Source organism: Boeremia exigua, assembly GCF_020726555.1.
Source record: "Boeremia exigua strain MPI-SDFR-AT-0100 chromosome Unknown C7974scaffold_2, whole genome shotgun sequence".
In the NCBI taxonomy this organism is placed as follows: domain Eukaryota; kingdom Fungi; phylum Ascomycota; class Dothideomycetes; order Pleosporales; family Didymellaceae; genus Boeremia; species Boeremia exigua.
The window spans coordinates 2,030,626-2,046,556 of NW_025763519.1; the positions used below are offsets into that span (position 1 = coordinate 2,030,626).

The window sequence follows — 15,931 nt, forward strand, 5'->3', positions numbered from 1 at the left end:
CAACGGATGTTCTGTCATTACGATGGCCCGCATTTGCTTGCGTCGGGTTATGACTTCGGACATTTGTGATCGATCGTCGGCTTGATGTGCGGCTTCGGCACAGTCGCAAGTCCTATCGGACTTTGTCGGTAGTGTTGAAGAGCATGGCTGGCGAAGCTAAGCGAAATCTGGACTGACCGCGATATCTGGGGTAAAACCTGGAGAAGGCTGGAGGATGGGTCCGGGGAATTGACCAGATATATAATCAATCTGATCTTCCCTGCCACTACCTATTCCGACAGATACACTTCATCAACACGCAAAACCTTTCAGTATGGCTATCGTCCAGCAACCTGACGGCTCGTCTCCCTCATTATCCGATCACAATCCTGCGAACGAGAAGGGCATGGCGACCCATCTCGATACCGTGAGCAGCAGCAATGCGATGAACAACATGTTCCTCAATGCCGCATCTGCATCAGGTTTGCGAAGGCCCAGTGACCGCTGCATGCAGGCGCTGACACATGAACAGAGAAGGAGCATAAGATGACCTTGCTGCAAGGCATCAGACTATACCCTAAGGCGATCCTCTGGGCTGTTCTCATTGCGCTCTGCTGTGCCATGGAAGGTTACGACATCGCGCTTATTGGGAACTTCTACGCCTTTGAGCCATTTAATCGAAAATACGGCGAGCTTACACCCGACGGTGACTATCAGGTGCCTGCCCGGTGGCAAGCCGGTATTTCGAATGGCGCTCAGGTTGGCCAAATTATTGGACTGCTGTGTATGCTTACTCTCGGTATTGCCCATGATACCAACAACCAGCTGACTTGTTCCAGTGACCGGCGTGGGTGTGGAGCGCTTCGGCTACAGACCGTTCATTCTAGGTGTCCTCTTCTACCAATGCGCTGTCACCACAATCTTCTTCGTCGCTCCCACCATTAAGATCCTGTTGGTAGCCGAGTGCTTCGCTGGCATCGCCTTCGGAGTTTTCATGTCGGGTATGTACACTCTAACATGTTCTACGGCACCTCTGTTCGCAAAGGCTGACTCTTCCAGTGGCAATTTCGTATGCAAGTGAGGTTTGCCCAGTAGCTCTTCGAGGTTACTTGACGACCTGGGGAAACTCATGCTGGGGAATTGGTCAATTGATCGCCATCGGCGTAATCAAGAGCATGTTCGGTAGGACTGATGAATGGGCGTACAGAATCCCGTATGCTCTACAGGTGTGTATCTAGCCCAATGCTCGACATTTCCGCGGCTGACCAATATAGTGGATGTGGTTCCCTCTGCTCATTACTAGCATTTATCTGGCCCCAGAATCTCCTTGGTGGTACGTCCGCAAGGAGCGATACGACGATGCGAAACGGTCCCTGCTCCGGCTTACGTCTCCCAAGAGAGATCCTACCTTCAATGCAGATGAAACCGTTGACATGATGCGACACACTAACGAGCTCGAGAAAGAGATGTCCGCGGGTACGTCGTATGTAGACTGCTTCAAAGGTGTCAACCGACGTCGAACAGAAATTGTCTGCATGCTTTTCCTCTCACAGAACCTAGCTGGCAACACATTCTCCAACTACTCCACCTATTTCTTCGAACAAGCTGGATTGACAGGAACCATCCCTTACGACTTCGCACTTGGACAATATGGCCTGAATACAATCGGCGCATTCGTTGTATGGACATTCATGGCTTATGGAGTCGGCCGACGCACACTGTTCCTTTGCGGTTTGACCGGACTTTTCCTCACTCTACTTTCGCTCGGTTTTGTTGGTCTGGTCCCAGAAGCACAGAAACACCAAGCGTCACTTGCCACTGGCGCGCTCATGATCGTCTGGGCAGCATTCTACCAATTCTCGGTCGGAACTGTCGCCTTCTCCCTCGTTGCTGAGCTATCATCTCGTCGCCTTCAGGTGAAGACCGTAGCTCTATCTCGTGTCGCATACAATCTCGGTGCCATTGTTGTTAATGTCCTCACACCATACATGATCAACCCGACTGCCTGGGACTGGGGTAACTTTGCTGGATTCTTCTGGGCTGGAACCTGTTTCTGCGTACTTGTATACCACTACTTTCGCCTCCCTGAGCCGTCCGGTCGTACTTTCGCAGAGATTGATCTACTCTTCGAGCGTGGTGTCCCAGCAAGACAGTTCAAGACGGCTAATATCGATGCGTTTGATGTGGCGCTCACTAGCCAGATCGCTGCAGACAAGCCAGAGACAGTCAGGCAGGAACATGTCTAAAGCCCCGGGTTCTTTTTGGTTCACGTTATCTGTGTACGAAGAGTTGAGAGGAGACCATCACCTGCTTTAGCTTGAGCTTGTTGTAAACCATGTATCTACTTAAAATTTGTCATCGCAATCAAGGTTTGAAGACCCCAAAGTTTGTAGCGCTCCTGTGAACACACCCTCCAGCTTCGGTGTGTCACAACCTGCGGGTAGTCGTGATCCTTATGCTCTAGGTACTTCTCTTTGGCTACCGCAGACCGTGTAATTGGAAGCACACTTTTTTCCCCACCTTCGATATGGGCAAATCCCCATCTGCTGCGGGGAACGTTATGCCCTTGCGACAAAACTTGCTGGACCGAAATGGTCCAGATGTGGTTGAAGTAAGGGCTCCGCCGTCGTTCAAAGATATGATTGGCTACACAGGCACTCGTATCCTGCGTATTCGTGTTTCTACCTATACGGCGGCCCCTGTTTCCCCGCCAGATCATTCCTTGGCCCAGATCTTCACGGCGGGGAACATTATCGTTCTATTAGAATACGAGAATCACAATGATAAGTACTCAATCCACCAACTTATTGTGCAGTCAAGTGTATTAAATTCGCTGTCCTTGAGTGGCCCAACATAGGAACCGTCGATTTTTCAGAAGTACACTCTGATTGGAAACACGAAAAATGGCTTTCCAAAACATGGCATTGGTCATGTTGATTTTGCCTGGCATTATTGCAGCCTCACGTATGTCTGCATCCACACTCCAGGTCAGCCCAAAATGTAACACGTTAAAGCGGAGCATCTCAGCAGCGATCATGCGACGGCACTGGACAAGACAAAAGCTTTTGTCTCACAACTCAATCTTACCGAAAAGATCAATATGATCACTGGGGCGATTGGAATGGACGTTGGAGGGTGCATTGGACACATCAAACCCATTTCTCGCCTCGACTTCACCGGTATCTGCATGCTGGACGGTCCACAGGCAATCAACCGTGCAGACCTCGTTAGTATTTTCCCTTCCGGGATTTTGGCCGGTGCAACTTGGGATGAAGATCTTATCTTTGCGCGAGGTAAGGCCATGGCAGACGAGTTTCGTGGCAAAGGAGCACACGTTCAGCTCGGGTAATCCCCTCATCGTCGTGTTAGCTTACGTCATGAGCTCACTTCTCATTTAGGCCTGTTGCTGGTCCGCTCGGTCGTCATGCTCTGGGCGGTCGAAATTGGGAAGGCTTCTCACCCGACCCATATCTTGCTGGAAAAGCGATGCGTGCAACAGTCCATGGCATCCAGTCCGTTGGCGTGCAGGCATGTTCAAAGCACTACATAGGTAACGAGCAGGAAACGCAACGAAGCAACACATTCTCGCCCAATGGAACAGAGGTTTTGGCCATATCAAGTAACATCGATGATCGAACATTTCACGAGCTCTATCTCTGGCCGTTCGCTGATGCTGTCAGGGCTGGGACGGCAGGCGTTATGTGCAGCTACAACAGGCTCAATCAGACATATGCTTGCGAGAACGAGCACATACTCCACACCGTTCTGAGAGATGAACTTGGGTTCCGGGGCTACGTGGTATCAGATTGGTTCGCGACCCATTCGGGCACCCAGTCCATCAATGCCGGCTTGGACGTCAACATGCCTGGCCCTCTCGACGAGCAGGAGACACTAAGCCGTAGCGGTAGAAGTTACTGGGGCGTGGCCAATGTGACGCAGATGGTCAATGATGGCGCCGTCGCAGAGACTCGTATCGATGAGATGGTGCATAGGATCATGTTGCCCTATTACTATCTCAAACAAGACCAGGGCTATCCCTCAGTTGACCCTTCGCTGATCCTCAGCTTTGCTGCACAGCAAGGTATCCAACTGCAAATACCCATGATCCCGAGCCGCGACGTCAGAGCGGATCATGCCCAAATCATTCGAAAGATGGGGGCGCAAGGTATTGTGCTTCTGAAGAACGCGAATCAGACACTGCCACTCAAGTCGCCGAAGAGCATTGGTATCTTTGGCAACGATGCTGGACCTCCGGTTGACGGACTGGTGTTTGGGGACAGGCCGTTTGCCATCGGAACTCTGGACATTGGCGGAGGCTCTGGGACCGGTCGCCACACATACCTTGTCTCGCCGTTCGAGGCCATTGCTGCCAGGGCCAAAGAGATCAACGCCCGTGTGCAATACATCATGGACAACCAATTCATTGCTGCCAATGATTTCCGAAGCATCTTCCCCATGCCAGAAGTTTGTCTCGTCTTCCTGAACACCTTCGCCTCGGAAGGTTGGGACAGAACAAGTTACGAAGCCGACTGGAACTCAACGCTCGTAGTGGACAATGTGGCACGCCGATGTCCCAATACGGTAGTCGTAACCCATTCAGCCGGGATTAATACGCTGCCATGGGCGCGTCACCCGAATGTAACCGCGATCCTTGCTGCGCATCTGCCAGGCCAGGAGGCGGGTAACTCAATCGTCGATGTGCTTTGGGGAACGGAGAACCCTTCGGGGAGGTTACCGTACTCCATTCCTGTATTGCAGAGCGACTACGACATACCGATTGCCAATTTGACAGCAAGTGAGGTCACTAAGCCGGATGCATGGCAGGCTGACTTTGCTGAGGGCCAGTTCATTGATTACCGCCATTTCGACCACTTCAATATCACGCCTCTGTATGAGTTCGGCTTCGGGCTAAGCTACACCTCGTTCATACTCGAAGGATCGATACAAGTCGAATCTGTTACTCCAAATCTCACTGCGAAGCCGGCTGCAGATTCCGAGGTGCTTCCTGGCGGCAAAATTGAACTGTGGGAGTCTGTTTTGCGCATAACAGCGAACGTTAAGAATACTGGACCTGTGGCCGGCGCAACAGTATTGCAACTTTACGTAGCATTTCCCGCGCGAACGACACCGAAGGGAACGCCAGTGCAAGTACTGAGAGGATTCCGAAAGATACATCTACAGCCTAGCAGAGCTGGACTCGCAACCTTTGACGTCTTTCGCAGGGACGTCAGCTTTTGGGACGTAGTAACTCAGACCTGGGTCATTCCAGCTGGCGAGTTTGATTTCCGTGTCGGCTTTAGCTCAAGAGATATTGTGGGTGTTGTCAGTCATGCTGTGCTTCCATGAGTCTTCCATGAGTTGGTATGGCGTGTTTTCATCGCTGTATTCTTCTGCAAGTGGTTTTCACAGCTGTTGACGAAGGATTCCGTCGTTAGGTACCCAGGCCGTCACCAGCCAGAATACGCGATGGTGGCTGTCGTCATCTCACCCTACACTCATAAATATTGACTGTTGAAAAGGATCGTGCGTGATTCCTAAGAGTGTGCTTGTCTTGTTAGCAAATTAGATCTTGGCTGCACTCGCGAAAACAGCAATTGGCATGCGTGGCACACCTTCCTCTGTAGAAATCATTTCGCGCTTGGCAACGTTGTAGCGTTGTAGCCCAATTTGACGCGAAAGGACCGACTGCGATTAATTTAGCAAATGAGGCTGGCTAACAGTCAACTTGGTATCTCTTTACGGTAATAGTCTAGAACATGTACTAGAAATCAAGCACCAAGTAGCGGCCCTATTATATATAACCGTTAACAAAAATTGCGCAACCCCTATCCTATAGATTAGTAGGCCTAGTCAAGGTACATACTCTAGTACTGGACTCATGCTACTATAGTACGTGGCGAATAGCCACAATGCACGTTTTAGCCTCCTCTATTACGATACTTGAACTAGTTATTCCCAGATAATTAGAGCCTATAGGTCCAGGCGTGTGCTAATGTTGTCACGCACCCATAGCTTACACTGCCCTAATGAGGTAGCGAATGCTAAGTGGATTACAAGAATTACCGTTTTTGAGCCTTCACTTCGGCTAAACATTACTCGCCACTCCGTTCACGGTAAAAAAAGCGAGAGGTTGAGGGTATCTGGTTGGGGTTTTGTATCCCAGTTCAGAGTTGTGCTGCTGCCATGATACGTCACGGACAGACAAATGATAGTATCCTCGTGCTATGTGATGCTATAGATGCTAAAACGTGCATTCTAAAGCTCGGCTGTACCTCTAAGTACAGTTTTGGAACTGGCGGTGACCACATGATGACCTTCCTGTTTGATATGGAGCCCACTGAGCTGAGTGCCTCAATTTCGTTCCCTCTACCAGGCTTCCCTCAAAAATCTGCCGTGGGTGAATGGGAAATTTTCCTGCATTGATTAAAAGCTTGAAGTCTAATAGACGTGTTTATGGCCATATCAACAATCTCCAAGTGATCAAATTAGAGTCCGCTACGGTTGAGATGGACCGTTCATCGGCGTTCAGAGTAGAGTATGAATTAAGCTGGCCACTCTGGGGGTGTAGCCGCTGCATGTCGAAGCACAGACTGAACCGAAATGCAGCCTGGTAGTTGCCCTCGTATCGTGGTACGCTGTATGGACCCTCAGCGAGTCACCTGCTAATGGGAGACGGTGAGTTGTTGAGATAATCGCTCAGATCTGATGCCCTCAAGTCATGACGTTGGACCACTGGTGACCAATCGATTCGACCACATACAGCTTGCGAGAAGTATATATACGACAGTCAAAGTCACCCAGTTTCTAATCACTCCAGTCCCATCATCACTATCATCACTTCAACCAACCAGCAATCAATCATCTCTACATTCTCTCAAGGAATTGTATATTCACTGCAACCATGCGCTTCTCGAAGATCACCTATTTGAGCATGCTCGCTCTGACCAGTTCAGCCATCGCCAGCCCTCCCGCAGTCGAGAATCTCGAGACATCGTTGGAGGCGAACCAGGTAACATAAATTATCACAGACAAAGAGAACGCACAAGCTAAGATGCAAACAGGACGCAAATGCCCTCGAGAAACGCTTCGGTCCTATCGTGATTTTGCTCGTCAAGGTCATCGGTGGCCAGCTTCTTGCAGGTGCCGCGAAGATTGCGGTCGACGCCACAAAGGCTAAGCTTGAGCCTGAAGGAGATTCGTTCAAGGATTTCGATGCTGTAGGTCGATACCGTACCAAGTTGATTTCCTACTGACAAGTCAATATAGGCACGCACTGCTTTCACGCAAGAATTGGTGAAGGATCTTTACAACCACAGGTCCCCTTCCACTATCAAGGGTGTTGCTTGCTACAACGGACCCTACGAGTTCAGCAGTGGTGCACACTACGAAGGCCCCGTCAGTGTCAACTTCAAGTGGGACATTTACCATACCGAGTAAGGCTCTGCACTACTACTGACTGAATAAACCCCCTCCTGACAATTATTGATAGTTACGACTGTTTTGAACTTTTCTCTGGCACTGTCCACAACAAGGGTGATGGAGGATACATCAACGTGAGTAATCTCTCAAATTCGTTCAACACGCTAAGGCTAACTACTCTCAAGACTGCTGTTTTCGGAACGTGCCACTTCGACCGTGGCTCATACACTTGCTAAGCGTAACCTTCATGTTCTTAGCAAAGGTGGTTCTGTGTCGGAGCCACAAGGAACCAACTTGGGGGTTACTTGTAGTGCTCCAACACCTTATTCCACACATGTAGATTGGTGCTAAACCGGGGGGTATAAAAAAGGGCGGTATAGAAAGGGCGGGAACAAAAGGGTGGTAGAAAAGGAAGCATTAGACGACTCACCAGACGAATACAACATGATGTCTTCATATGCTGTCACACTGTTGGTGCGAATCTTCTATATTTTGTCCGGAACTAGTCCTTGTTGCATGCCTCTATCCTATGCCTTGATTATGGTTGACGAGCAACCTAATTAGGAGAAATAAGCCGATTCTCAACTGACATCGGCTCAGTACATGATAGTCAGGCTGTGTTGCTGATGAAATATCAGAAGGAATGTTTGGGGCGAGTAAGGTAAATTACGATGGGTCAATACGACTAAGATCGAAAATAGCGGAGGGAAGAACACGCGTCAACAAATCGTGAGCCTCAGTTGGGAACAAACGAGTTAAGTGTTGCAATCAATCATTATAGTAAGGGTCAGGGTATGATGTTGTCAATTTTGTCATACCTACTTATGCGCAATACACCCTTCAGCCAGAGATGTCACCCAGTCAAGCATCAAGAACGCATTTCCAGCTGTCTGGGTTCTTGAAGTCTCCAGGTCCCTTGTAAATGTTTCGGTACGGCCACCTGCAATGCTTGCGCTTGAAATCGACCCCACTATCCGCTGTGCCATTGTTGAACGCAGTACCTGTGATGGTATCTGGCGCAATACCTTCCTCAACCCACCTAACAAGCGCAGTTAACACATTCTCCTGTGGATCCAAGCTGCCCATATTTCGGCGCATGTTGCCAATGGCAGCGGCGCCCAGTCCACCCCCACAGTGCATCATGCCCGAGATACGGAAGTATCGGTAGAAGCTGTCGAGCTGCTCCGGAGTCTGGTTCATGGTTTTGGAAACGTGCTCGTAGTAACGTGGGGAGTTCGAGTCGGGGATGATGCCGTCCTGAAGGCCGTGGTAGTGAATCACTTTACCTGCCCTTCGCTTGAAGGAGGACAGGTCGCCGTTCCAGGTTTCGATGTTGAAGAGGTTGAGTCCAGAAGAGATGCGATAGTCGCTAGGTTTCAATGTGAGAGGATCCCAATTAGAGTCGTTAAAGATGGCATATGAGAACCAATCAGAAGATCCAGAACGCTGGCCATTTAGCAGTGAGAAAGGTGCCTCGGCTGCTTCAGCACCGGGCTGCAAACGAGGGTACACCAGACTGCCTTCATCGTCGTAGATGGGAGAGAAGACCTTGCGGACGGTCTCTACTTGCTGCGAAGTAAGACAAGATGATGAGTTCTGCCCAGCTGTGCACAGCAGGCCAGATGGATCGTAATCACAAAGATCGGGTGACTCAAGAATTCCGTCGGCGGCCCCATCCAGAGAGTCGCACTGCTTCAACACATCCTGGTGAACAACGGGCCACAAGCTGGCTGGGACGAATGTCGGAGCTGTTGGAGGTCCCGTAAGGGAATAGAAACTACTACTCCATGAAGTAAGGTTGTTGAAGGCGAAGGCGGGAGCACCAGCTGCGACACCGTCGAAATCGTCGGGAAAATCTTGGATGGACTTGAAGCCCTGTCTTCCACCGGTAGAGCATCCCAGATAGTAACTCTTCCTGTGCTTCTTCCCGTAGAAGGTGCGGCTAATGTCTTTGCCTGCAAGTACACCTGTGTGTACTGCACGGTAGGCGTAGTCCGCAATGACTTCGGGGTTGTTGAGGAAGCTCTGTCCCGTCGTTCCGTCGTGACCATTGTTTGTTCCAACAGCAGCGAAGCCCAGCGATGCAGCATATTCGATGTCCTCGTACTGGATGCAGCCTCCTAGTCCTCCGTTTCCTACGCTAAGGAAGCGGCCGCTCCAGTTCTGCGGCAGCCATGCTTCCATGCGAATCGAGGAACGCGCCGATGTGGAGATGTTCAATCCGACGCGGCAAAGGTCGATAGATACAGCCTGCGAAGGACGAGTGCATGATGGGTCACTCTCAGGGAACTGCAGAGTTGTATTCGCGGTGATGTAGGCGGTGAACGCGACCGTACCACCAGGTATTTTGATCTTGCTAGCCAGACCACTACATTTTGTCGAGAATGAGCCAGACTTTGTTTTGACTTTGTCGACACTGTAGGCATCCACGAGAGCAAGAAGACTCAAGAAACTGCCCAAGGTGAGAGCGACCATCTTGAGCAATGATCACCAGCAGCAGATGAATGGGTAAAGAGAGTGAATTGGAGGATGAGTTGAGAAGTTTGAGCAATGTGCTGTGATCTATATACCAGTCTCATTGTCCGGAACGTGTCTGGCATTCCGAAGGATGGCTTCCGGAAATTAGTATGAGGATAGTGAGATGTATGTAGTGCCGTACACTAGGCTACGCAACTACCAATGTAAGCCCTTGGTGTATGTAAAGCGGGGAACACTCAGGTTAGTACGGCCATCGTCGTTTACATCACATTCAGTAGTCTGGTGCTCCAATCACAATATCGCCACCGTGCAAATGTGGCTTGGACGCCCGGTCTCTGAGCCAATGAATCAGAGTCGATCCAGACACCGACCGGGATGCACAAGGGTGCTGTCAGCCATGTGCAGCGGGAAATGCCGTACATGGCCGAAGATCACCCACTGAAACATCACCTGCCCCATCCACATTCAGTGCGAAATTGAGGGCAATGCTCACGAGAGAAATTACACCGAGTGAGTATCCAGGGAGCAGCCATACGAAAATTGCGTGTTGATGAAACAGGAGGCAAGTACATCTCAAGTGGAAAGCCTCAACTGCTATTCCGTGCAGGCTTTTCATGCACAAATCTTTTATGAGTTCACATAGCAGCAAGCTCGACCGAGTCCAGTGTGGAAACCCGCCGAACCGCACAAGTCTCTTGCTTGATTCGAACTCTAGCTTCTCTGGAATCTCTCACCGAGGCTGATCCCGTATCAAACCTTAGAAGGCTAGAATGGATTCAGTTGCACAGAGTACACAAGATTGAAAGCGCAGTTCCCAGTGGGATCTGGACATAGAGTTCTGTCAGGATATGCAGGGAGCCGACCTACATCTGACGAATTACTTCGCGTGGATCAAGGAATCATGTTGAGGTCGGGATGGAGTACACAACCGGATATCCACATTTTCCATCGCCGAACAGGAGGTAGGAAGTTCAACTACAGTCGACCTTACGAGAAGACTGCGGGTCCAGGATTTCATAGTTCGAGTGAACAGTCTCATGGCTTTAACATGTGTTATCAAAAATGAGTTGGCATTTGTAGAATATTTTGAAGCATTGAGATGGTATGAGCAAGCCCAGCACGTAAGGGAATTTTCCAGCAGAACGAGTTTCGGTAATCAAGATACTCGTCAACCTCGCCCCAGTGTCGAAATTATAGTATTTCGAATGTGCAGCCGACCAGTACATCCGGAACATTCACTTCAGTTCATGATACCCAACGAGCGACCCATTGGTGAACGAGCTTCAGGGATGTTCCTCGAGGAAACGCAAACTTTCCTTGCCACTTGACGGCATCCACATCTTCTCCCCGGTTGACAAAGCCACCGATGCAAATTAATCGCACCACTTCAGCGTTAATGAAAGGCAAGTGAATAGAAGTAGCTCAGGGGATGTACAAAGAACTGCCTACCGGGAGAATTTGGGGGGTGCTATCGATCCTTCTGTGACCGGACACGGTTTGGGTGGCGTGCCCAGCTTCTACCTGACTAATGAAGGACTGTTTTACAGGAGTATCAATTGTAACGCCGAAACTAACAGAGGTGATCTGTTTGCTCCACAATTAGCCCACGATCTTGATGAAATGGTGGTCTGTACAGTGCTCTGGGGCCCAAAGAGTGGTGATATGGATGGCGTTGCTGTTGGTGGCGGTGTATTTATTCTGGTCCGACTTGTTTGCTCGGTGACCTGTCGTCGTTAACGCACTCACAGCATCGCCTAAATCAGCAGCGTACTTCTATTTGTCCAAACATTGTACTTGCACCCGGGCAGTTCCGGTACTCCCAAAGCTGCGTGTCTTCGGCACTTGACTGCAAGCAAGTGCGACTGCCGTCAATCTCGCATACACTCGCTAAACTCAGCATGCTCCGCGAGCACCGGCAGCTTGTCAGACCTGGACCTGCGTCTTGAGCCTCTGTACAGGATGAATATCCTCTGCTCCAGCGGGCGCAACTCTCGTATATCTGCTCACAGACTCCCTGTCCGAGCGTAGCAGTCGGCGTGGTGACAGGTGGCGTTGTGATAGATTTGGAAAGGTATGGATCGCAAGCACCATGCCATTCCACGAGGAAGGAATCAAAGTCAGAATCGAATGAGGTGGTCAGCCCACACTCGCGGAATTCGGACTTGCACCTTGATATGCAATGTCAGACCGATATTTCGAGGAGTTTGCTGTGCTCATGCGTACCCAATCCAGGAGTCGATGAAGTCCTGTGTACACATACAGTTTACGGTGGCTTCCTTGTCGGTAGTCTGGTTGCAGCGGTCAAGAATCGTGTTTACGGAGTCGCAATTTGGGAAGTTCGAGATATCACCAATACAATCGGACGGTTGAAGCGAGCCCTGTGCTACCACGAGAGGGTATGAAGCAAGAAGTACCAGCTGTAGATACATAGTCGTTGATGTGAGTAAGAAAGACGTTTCTCTGACGGAGTGTTCGTGAAAGCCACGGAGTTTCCTAATACGAGGAGACAGGATGTGGGCGAGGATAGGTATATTCGCTTGCGAGACGAAGGCTGAAAGCTGCTGCATGCAGCTTTGAAGACTCTATTGTGCTAAGGTTGCTTCCGAAGCGACCGAGCATGCTGAGGGTTGATTTAAGCTCAAGCTGGTGGGTTTCGCAAGCGATCCAACTCGGCGATTACTTGCCCGGAAAGTTGTTCCGCCCATACCTAGACCTCATAGTTGGAGGAGAGTGCAACGCTAGTCACCATGCCTGTTTGAGCATGAAGCAAGTGGGCGTGACTATATTGTTACTGGTAGACTATGAAGGTCGTGATTGATTATTAAGCTGCAGCTGACAGATTCCTCGCTTAGAAGCTGAACTATCACACCGGTCACTCAATGTCGAAGGTTTCAGCTCTTCAGCTGCCAAGTGGATCCTAGAAATATAGCATGGCGTAATTCGTTGGCTTATGCCTAAAAAGCAATATTCTCCGTGTTATAGGCCGTGTTACTTTCGCTGCTCTCGGTGAATTTGGTTGCTCATACTTCTATTCAAGCCAGGAACGCGCTTTTCTTCTTATCTCACATACCGCGGAGACGAAGTCGCCAGAAATGTCCATTAAGCCAAAATCAAACAAGAACATTGGGTGGATTCCATGGGGACTACGCCTCCCAAATCTACTCATATTCATCTTCCTTGACGCGGCCCTGATTGTATGTCTCATTACACTTTCCATCATGTCTTCTCGGAGAGATGGATTTACTTCCATCGGCAATCTCAACGTGTCTACTTGGAACATTGACTGGGACCTGGGCCTCCTATGGACGACTCTCCCTGTCTTGATATTTCGCTTGCTGGGTGTCTACTGGGAGTGTATTGCGAGCCCAATTTCTCAGCGCCAACCATACGTCGATCTCTTGAAAAATGGTGGGGCTCCAGCCGAGAGATCTGTGATGCTAGACTACCTCTCCATACCTGTGCTATGGCGTTGGTGGACCGCGTTCAGGAATCGACACTTCCTCGTCAGCGTTTGCTCGTCTCTGACGCTGCTGATGTCCATCGGTGTCACCGCCCTATCAGCGAGACTGTTCGCTGTTCAGGCTGTACCCACCACGACAGAGCTGCCTATGCTATTCAACTCCATCTTCGACGACTCTGCCATCAACTCCACGTTAGCGTGGTTTCCTGTCATCGATACCGTGTCTGCTATCTACGTGCATCACGGGGCCCCGTTACCGTGGACAGATCAGCAATATGCGTTCCGGCCTTACCAGTTGCAAAGCTTTGTGGCTGCGAACGCTGAAGTCAAAGTCACCACTAAAGCATATTCGGCTTACCTCAACTGCAGCGCTTTATCTGATTACGAGCTCAGTCTGAGGGACACCCGACTTTACATGTCTGCTAGCGACCGCGGCTGCGAGATATCCCAAGACTTCGAGGTATCAGACATACAGGAGGTGTACTTTAAGACTACGTCAGAAACCAGCTGCTCGGCTGATTCATGGTATAGTCGTCTGGTCTTCACAGCTGCTATGTATTCCAACGATTCCTCCACTCTCGTATCGAACGTTACTATACTCTCCTGTATTACCAACTATCGCGAAACCTTGGGCGACCTTGTGACTAGTACAACAAACGATTCATTGGCAAATCTGGCTGTCCAAAGTTTTCACGCTTTAGAGTCAACCGACACTCGCCCGTCTCTGTGGAGAGTCTTCGAACAAGGCATCATGTCCCCCACAACCCTTAACCCTCAAGCAACCTGGTCGACAACGGCCGTTGGCAACCTTATTCTCTACTACGCCCAGCAAATGGATGGAACTCAATACCTCTCCAGTGACATTCTCTATCGTGCCGTCTCCGACATGTTCTCGGCTATTTACCTTACCGCAGCCGCCCAGCACGCATTCGTTCCACTCGAAACGCCTGAAATCATCATCGGCGAAGTTGAATTGTTGACCCAGCGCCTTTACACTGTTTATTGGGTTGCCTATACTATTGCTGTGGTTCTCTTGCTAATCATGGGCGCAACGCTGGCGGCCATTGTGCATGTGTCCACCCACGCAACCGTTCTAAATGAAGAGCCGGCTGGTCTGCTAGCACACGCGGCGATTTTGGAGAAAAGCCCTCTGATGGATTCTGCTGCGGAGCTGAGGGCGCAGGACAATGGCTATGCAGCAGGAGATGCAGCTAGAGCTGCCTTTAAAGCCAGTCGTTGGGGTGGAATCGCAACGACAGATCGAAGTGGCTGGGTAATTGCAAGGCTGAGATAACCGCGGTAACGATTGCAAGTCCCTTTTTTGTACCCAAGTCTAGCAGAAGTCGAATAGAAAATTTGGACGAGGGAGGAAAAGAAGACGTGGCTCGTGGTTTCTTGGCTGCATAACGCCAACGTTAGGAGGAACAATTTGGTAGGGACACTTCAAAACTTTAGGGCTGCTCTCTCACATCTGCGGTTATAGTCCCAAAGTGGATAATCTATCTCGCCGCTCAGCCTGGCAACGAGCACAGCGCTCGGTCGCTCGCATGGGAGAAGCTGTGAGCCTGCAGGCTAAGGATGTCGACCTCCAACGCTTACTGCTGCACCGGTGTGGGGGCCGGCTTGTTCAGGCAGGAGACGAGGCTTAGAAGTGGGTATGTGTAGATAGGTATTCCAGTGTGGCACAGGCCTTGTAGCAACACTAATAGGCACTATCTTCTTAGGTACCGAATAGCTGCTTAAGCAGCAATGAATGGACTGTTGTTGAGTCCTCACACCCGCTGACGAGCGAAGTTGTATGTGGCCGCTTTCTAGGCTTCGTGATCGAAGGTGATTGGGAACATGACTAAGCAGATTGCTCCAAAGAGCGCAAGACTGCGCACCAAGCCCGTTGTATTTGGCGGCATTCAGGGAATTGTAGGCGTCGTTTAAATAAGGCACTTACCTTAGTAGCGCAACATTTCCGACTGGCTTGCATGTTACAGGCATGTGAATATCCGTGAGCAATGCGTTGGTGTAAACATATGTAGGCCGTTCGCGGAAAATATCCATTCCAGCGCATTGGACCCGCAGAGACCAGCAACACCTCAGAAGGATCCTTCATCTCGTAGCAGGACGGTACATCGAGATACTGCTAGCTCAGATTGAGCATCCTCCATGCCGTGCAAGCGGTATCGCCTGGAGTATCCGCCACCTGATTGACTGGCAGGCAGCCAAGCCAGTGTGCTGCGACATCGGCGGTCTGCGCGACCTGAAGATGATTCGATGCACTGGCGGAGGAAATGAATCCGCACGTTCTCGTGACTCATCGATATCAGTCCAGGAGACCTCCGCTACGTACTTCCGTTAAAGGATGCTGTCGTCCCGGTCTGCTCCGAGGTCCGCCGCGTCGTCGAGAGAAGTTTGGTCTGCCGCAGCGGACTCGCTGTAAGGGTCGCCCGAGTCGCCAGAGGGTTCATAGCAGACGCATTGGCTTTTGAGCTCCATGAAACTTGGGGTACATGGCCGTGCTTGGACATGACGACGATGCCATGCACATCGCAGTCTGCCCGTCGGCATTCCGCTGCAACATGCTATCTCCCGGCCAGTGACGTG

At 50.4% G+C, this 15,931-nt stretch overlaps 7 protein-coding genes across 7 annotated transcripts; 4 read left to right on the forward strand and 3 right to left on the reverse strand.

Annotated features, from left to right (window-relative positions):
* Positions 1 to 26: 26 nt before the first annotated feature.
* Positions 27 to 2,347, forward strand: C7974DRAFT_328325 (putative sugar transporter). Its single transcript, XM_046139028.1, has 5 exons — positions 27 to 461; positions 512 to 763; positions 819 to 980; positions 1,039 to 1,205; positions 1,254 to 2,347. Exons 1-5 carry the CDS (start codon positions 314 to 316, stop codon positions 2,223 to 2,225), a joined length of 1,701 nt encoding a protein of 566 aa, XP_046001721.1. The 5' UTR covers positions 27 to 313; the 3' UTR covers positions 2,226 to 2,347.
* Positions 2,348 to 2,981: 634 nt separating this feature from the next.
* Positions 2,982 to 5,325, forward strand: C7974DRAFT_351615 (glycosyl hydrolase family 3 N terminal domain-containing protein; the record flags this gene model as incomplete). The annotated part of the gene is made up of 2 exons (XM_046139489.1): positions 2,982 to 3,324; positions 3,378 to 5,325. Exons 1-2 carry the CDS (start codon positions 3,080 to 3,082, stop codon positions 5,323 to 5,325), a joined length of 2,193 nt encoding a protein of 730 aa, XP_046001722.1. The 5' UTR covers positions 2,982 to 3,079.
* Positions 5,326 to 6,880: 1,555 nt separating this feature from the next.
* On the forward strand, positions 6,881 to 7,634 carry C7974DRAFT_409265 (uncharacterized protein; the record flags this gene model as incomplete). The annotated part of the gene is made up of 5 exons (XM_046143389.1): positions 6,881 to 6,988; positions 7,041 to 7,196; positions 7,246 to 7,412; positions 7,469 to 7,532; positions 7,584 to 7,634. The coding sequence occupies 5 exons, from the start codon at positions 6,881 to 6,883 to the stop codon at positions 7,632 to 7,634; spliced, it is 546 nt and encodes a 181-aa protein (XP_046001723.1).
* Positions 7,635 to 8,259: 625 nt separating this feature from the next.
* Positions 8,260 to 9,873, reverse strand: C7974DRAFT_447420 (Tannase/feruloyl esterase; the record flags this gene model as incomplete). The annotated part of the gene is made up of 1 exon (XM_046145635.1): positions 8,260 to 9,873. The coding sequence occupies one exon, from the start codon at positions 9,871 to 9,873 to the stop codon at positions 8,260 to 8,262; it is 1,614 nt and encodes a 537-aa protein (XP_046001724.1).
* A 1,071-nt stretch (positions 9,874 to 10,944) lies between these two features.
* C7974DRAFT_386024 (uncharacterized protein) lies at positions 10,945 to 11,792 on the reverse strand. Its single transcript, XM_046141019.1, has 2 exons — positions 11,648 to 11,792; positions 10,945 to 11,600 (listed from the first exon to the last, which is right to left on the reverse strand). Exons 1-2 carry the CDS (start codon positions 11,774 to 11,776, stop codon positions 11,418 to 11,420), a joined length of 312 nt encoding a protein of 103 aa, XP_046001725.1. The 5' UTR covers positions 11,777 to 11,792; the 3' UTR covers positions 10,945 to 11,417.
* Positions 11,793 to 11,810: 18 nt separating this feature from the next.
* Positions 11,811 to 12,626, reverse strand: C7974DRAFT_386025 (uncharacterized protein). The gene has a single exon (XM_046141020.1). The coding sequence runs from the start codon at positions 12,441 to 12,443 to the stop codon at positions 12,090 to 12,092; it is 354 nt and encodes a 117-aa protein (XP_046001726.1). The 5' UTR covers positions 12,444 to 12,626; the 3' UTR covers positions 11,811 to 12,089.
* A 249-nt stretch (positions 12,627 to 12,875) lies between these two features.
* Positions 12,876 to 14,906, forward strand: C7974DRAFT_107801 (uncharacterized protein). Its single transcript, XM_046134960.1, has one exon. It carries the CDS (start codon positions 12,969 to 12,971, stop codon positions 14,628 to 14,630), a length of 1,662 nt encoding a protein of 553 aa, XP_046001727.1. The 5' UTR covers positions 12,876 to 12,968; the 3' UTR covers positions 14,631 to 14,906.
* Positions 14,907 to 15,931: the final 1,025 nt, after the last annotated feature.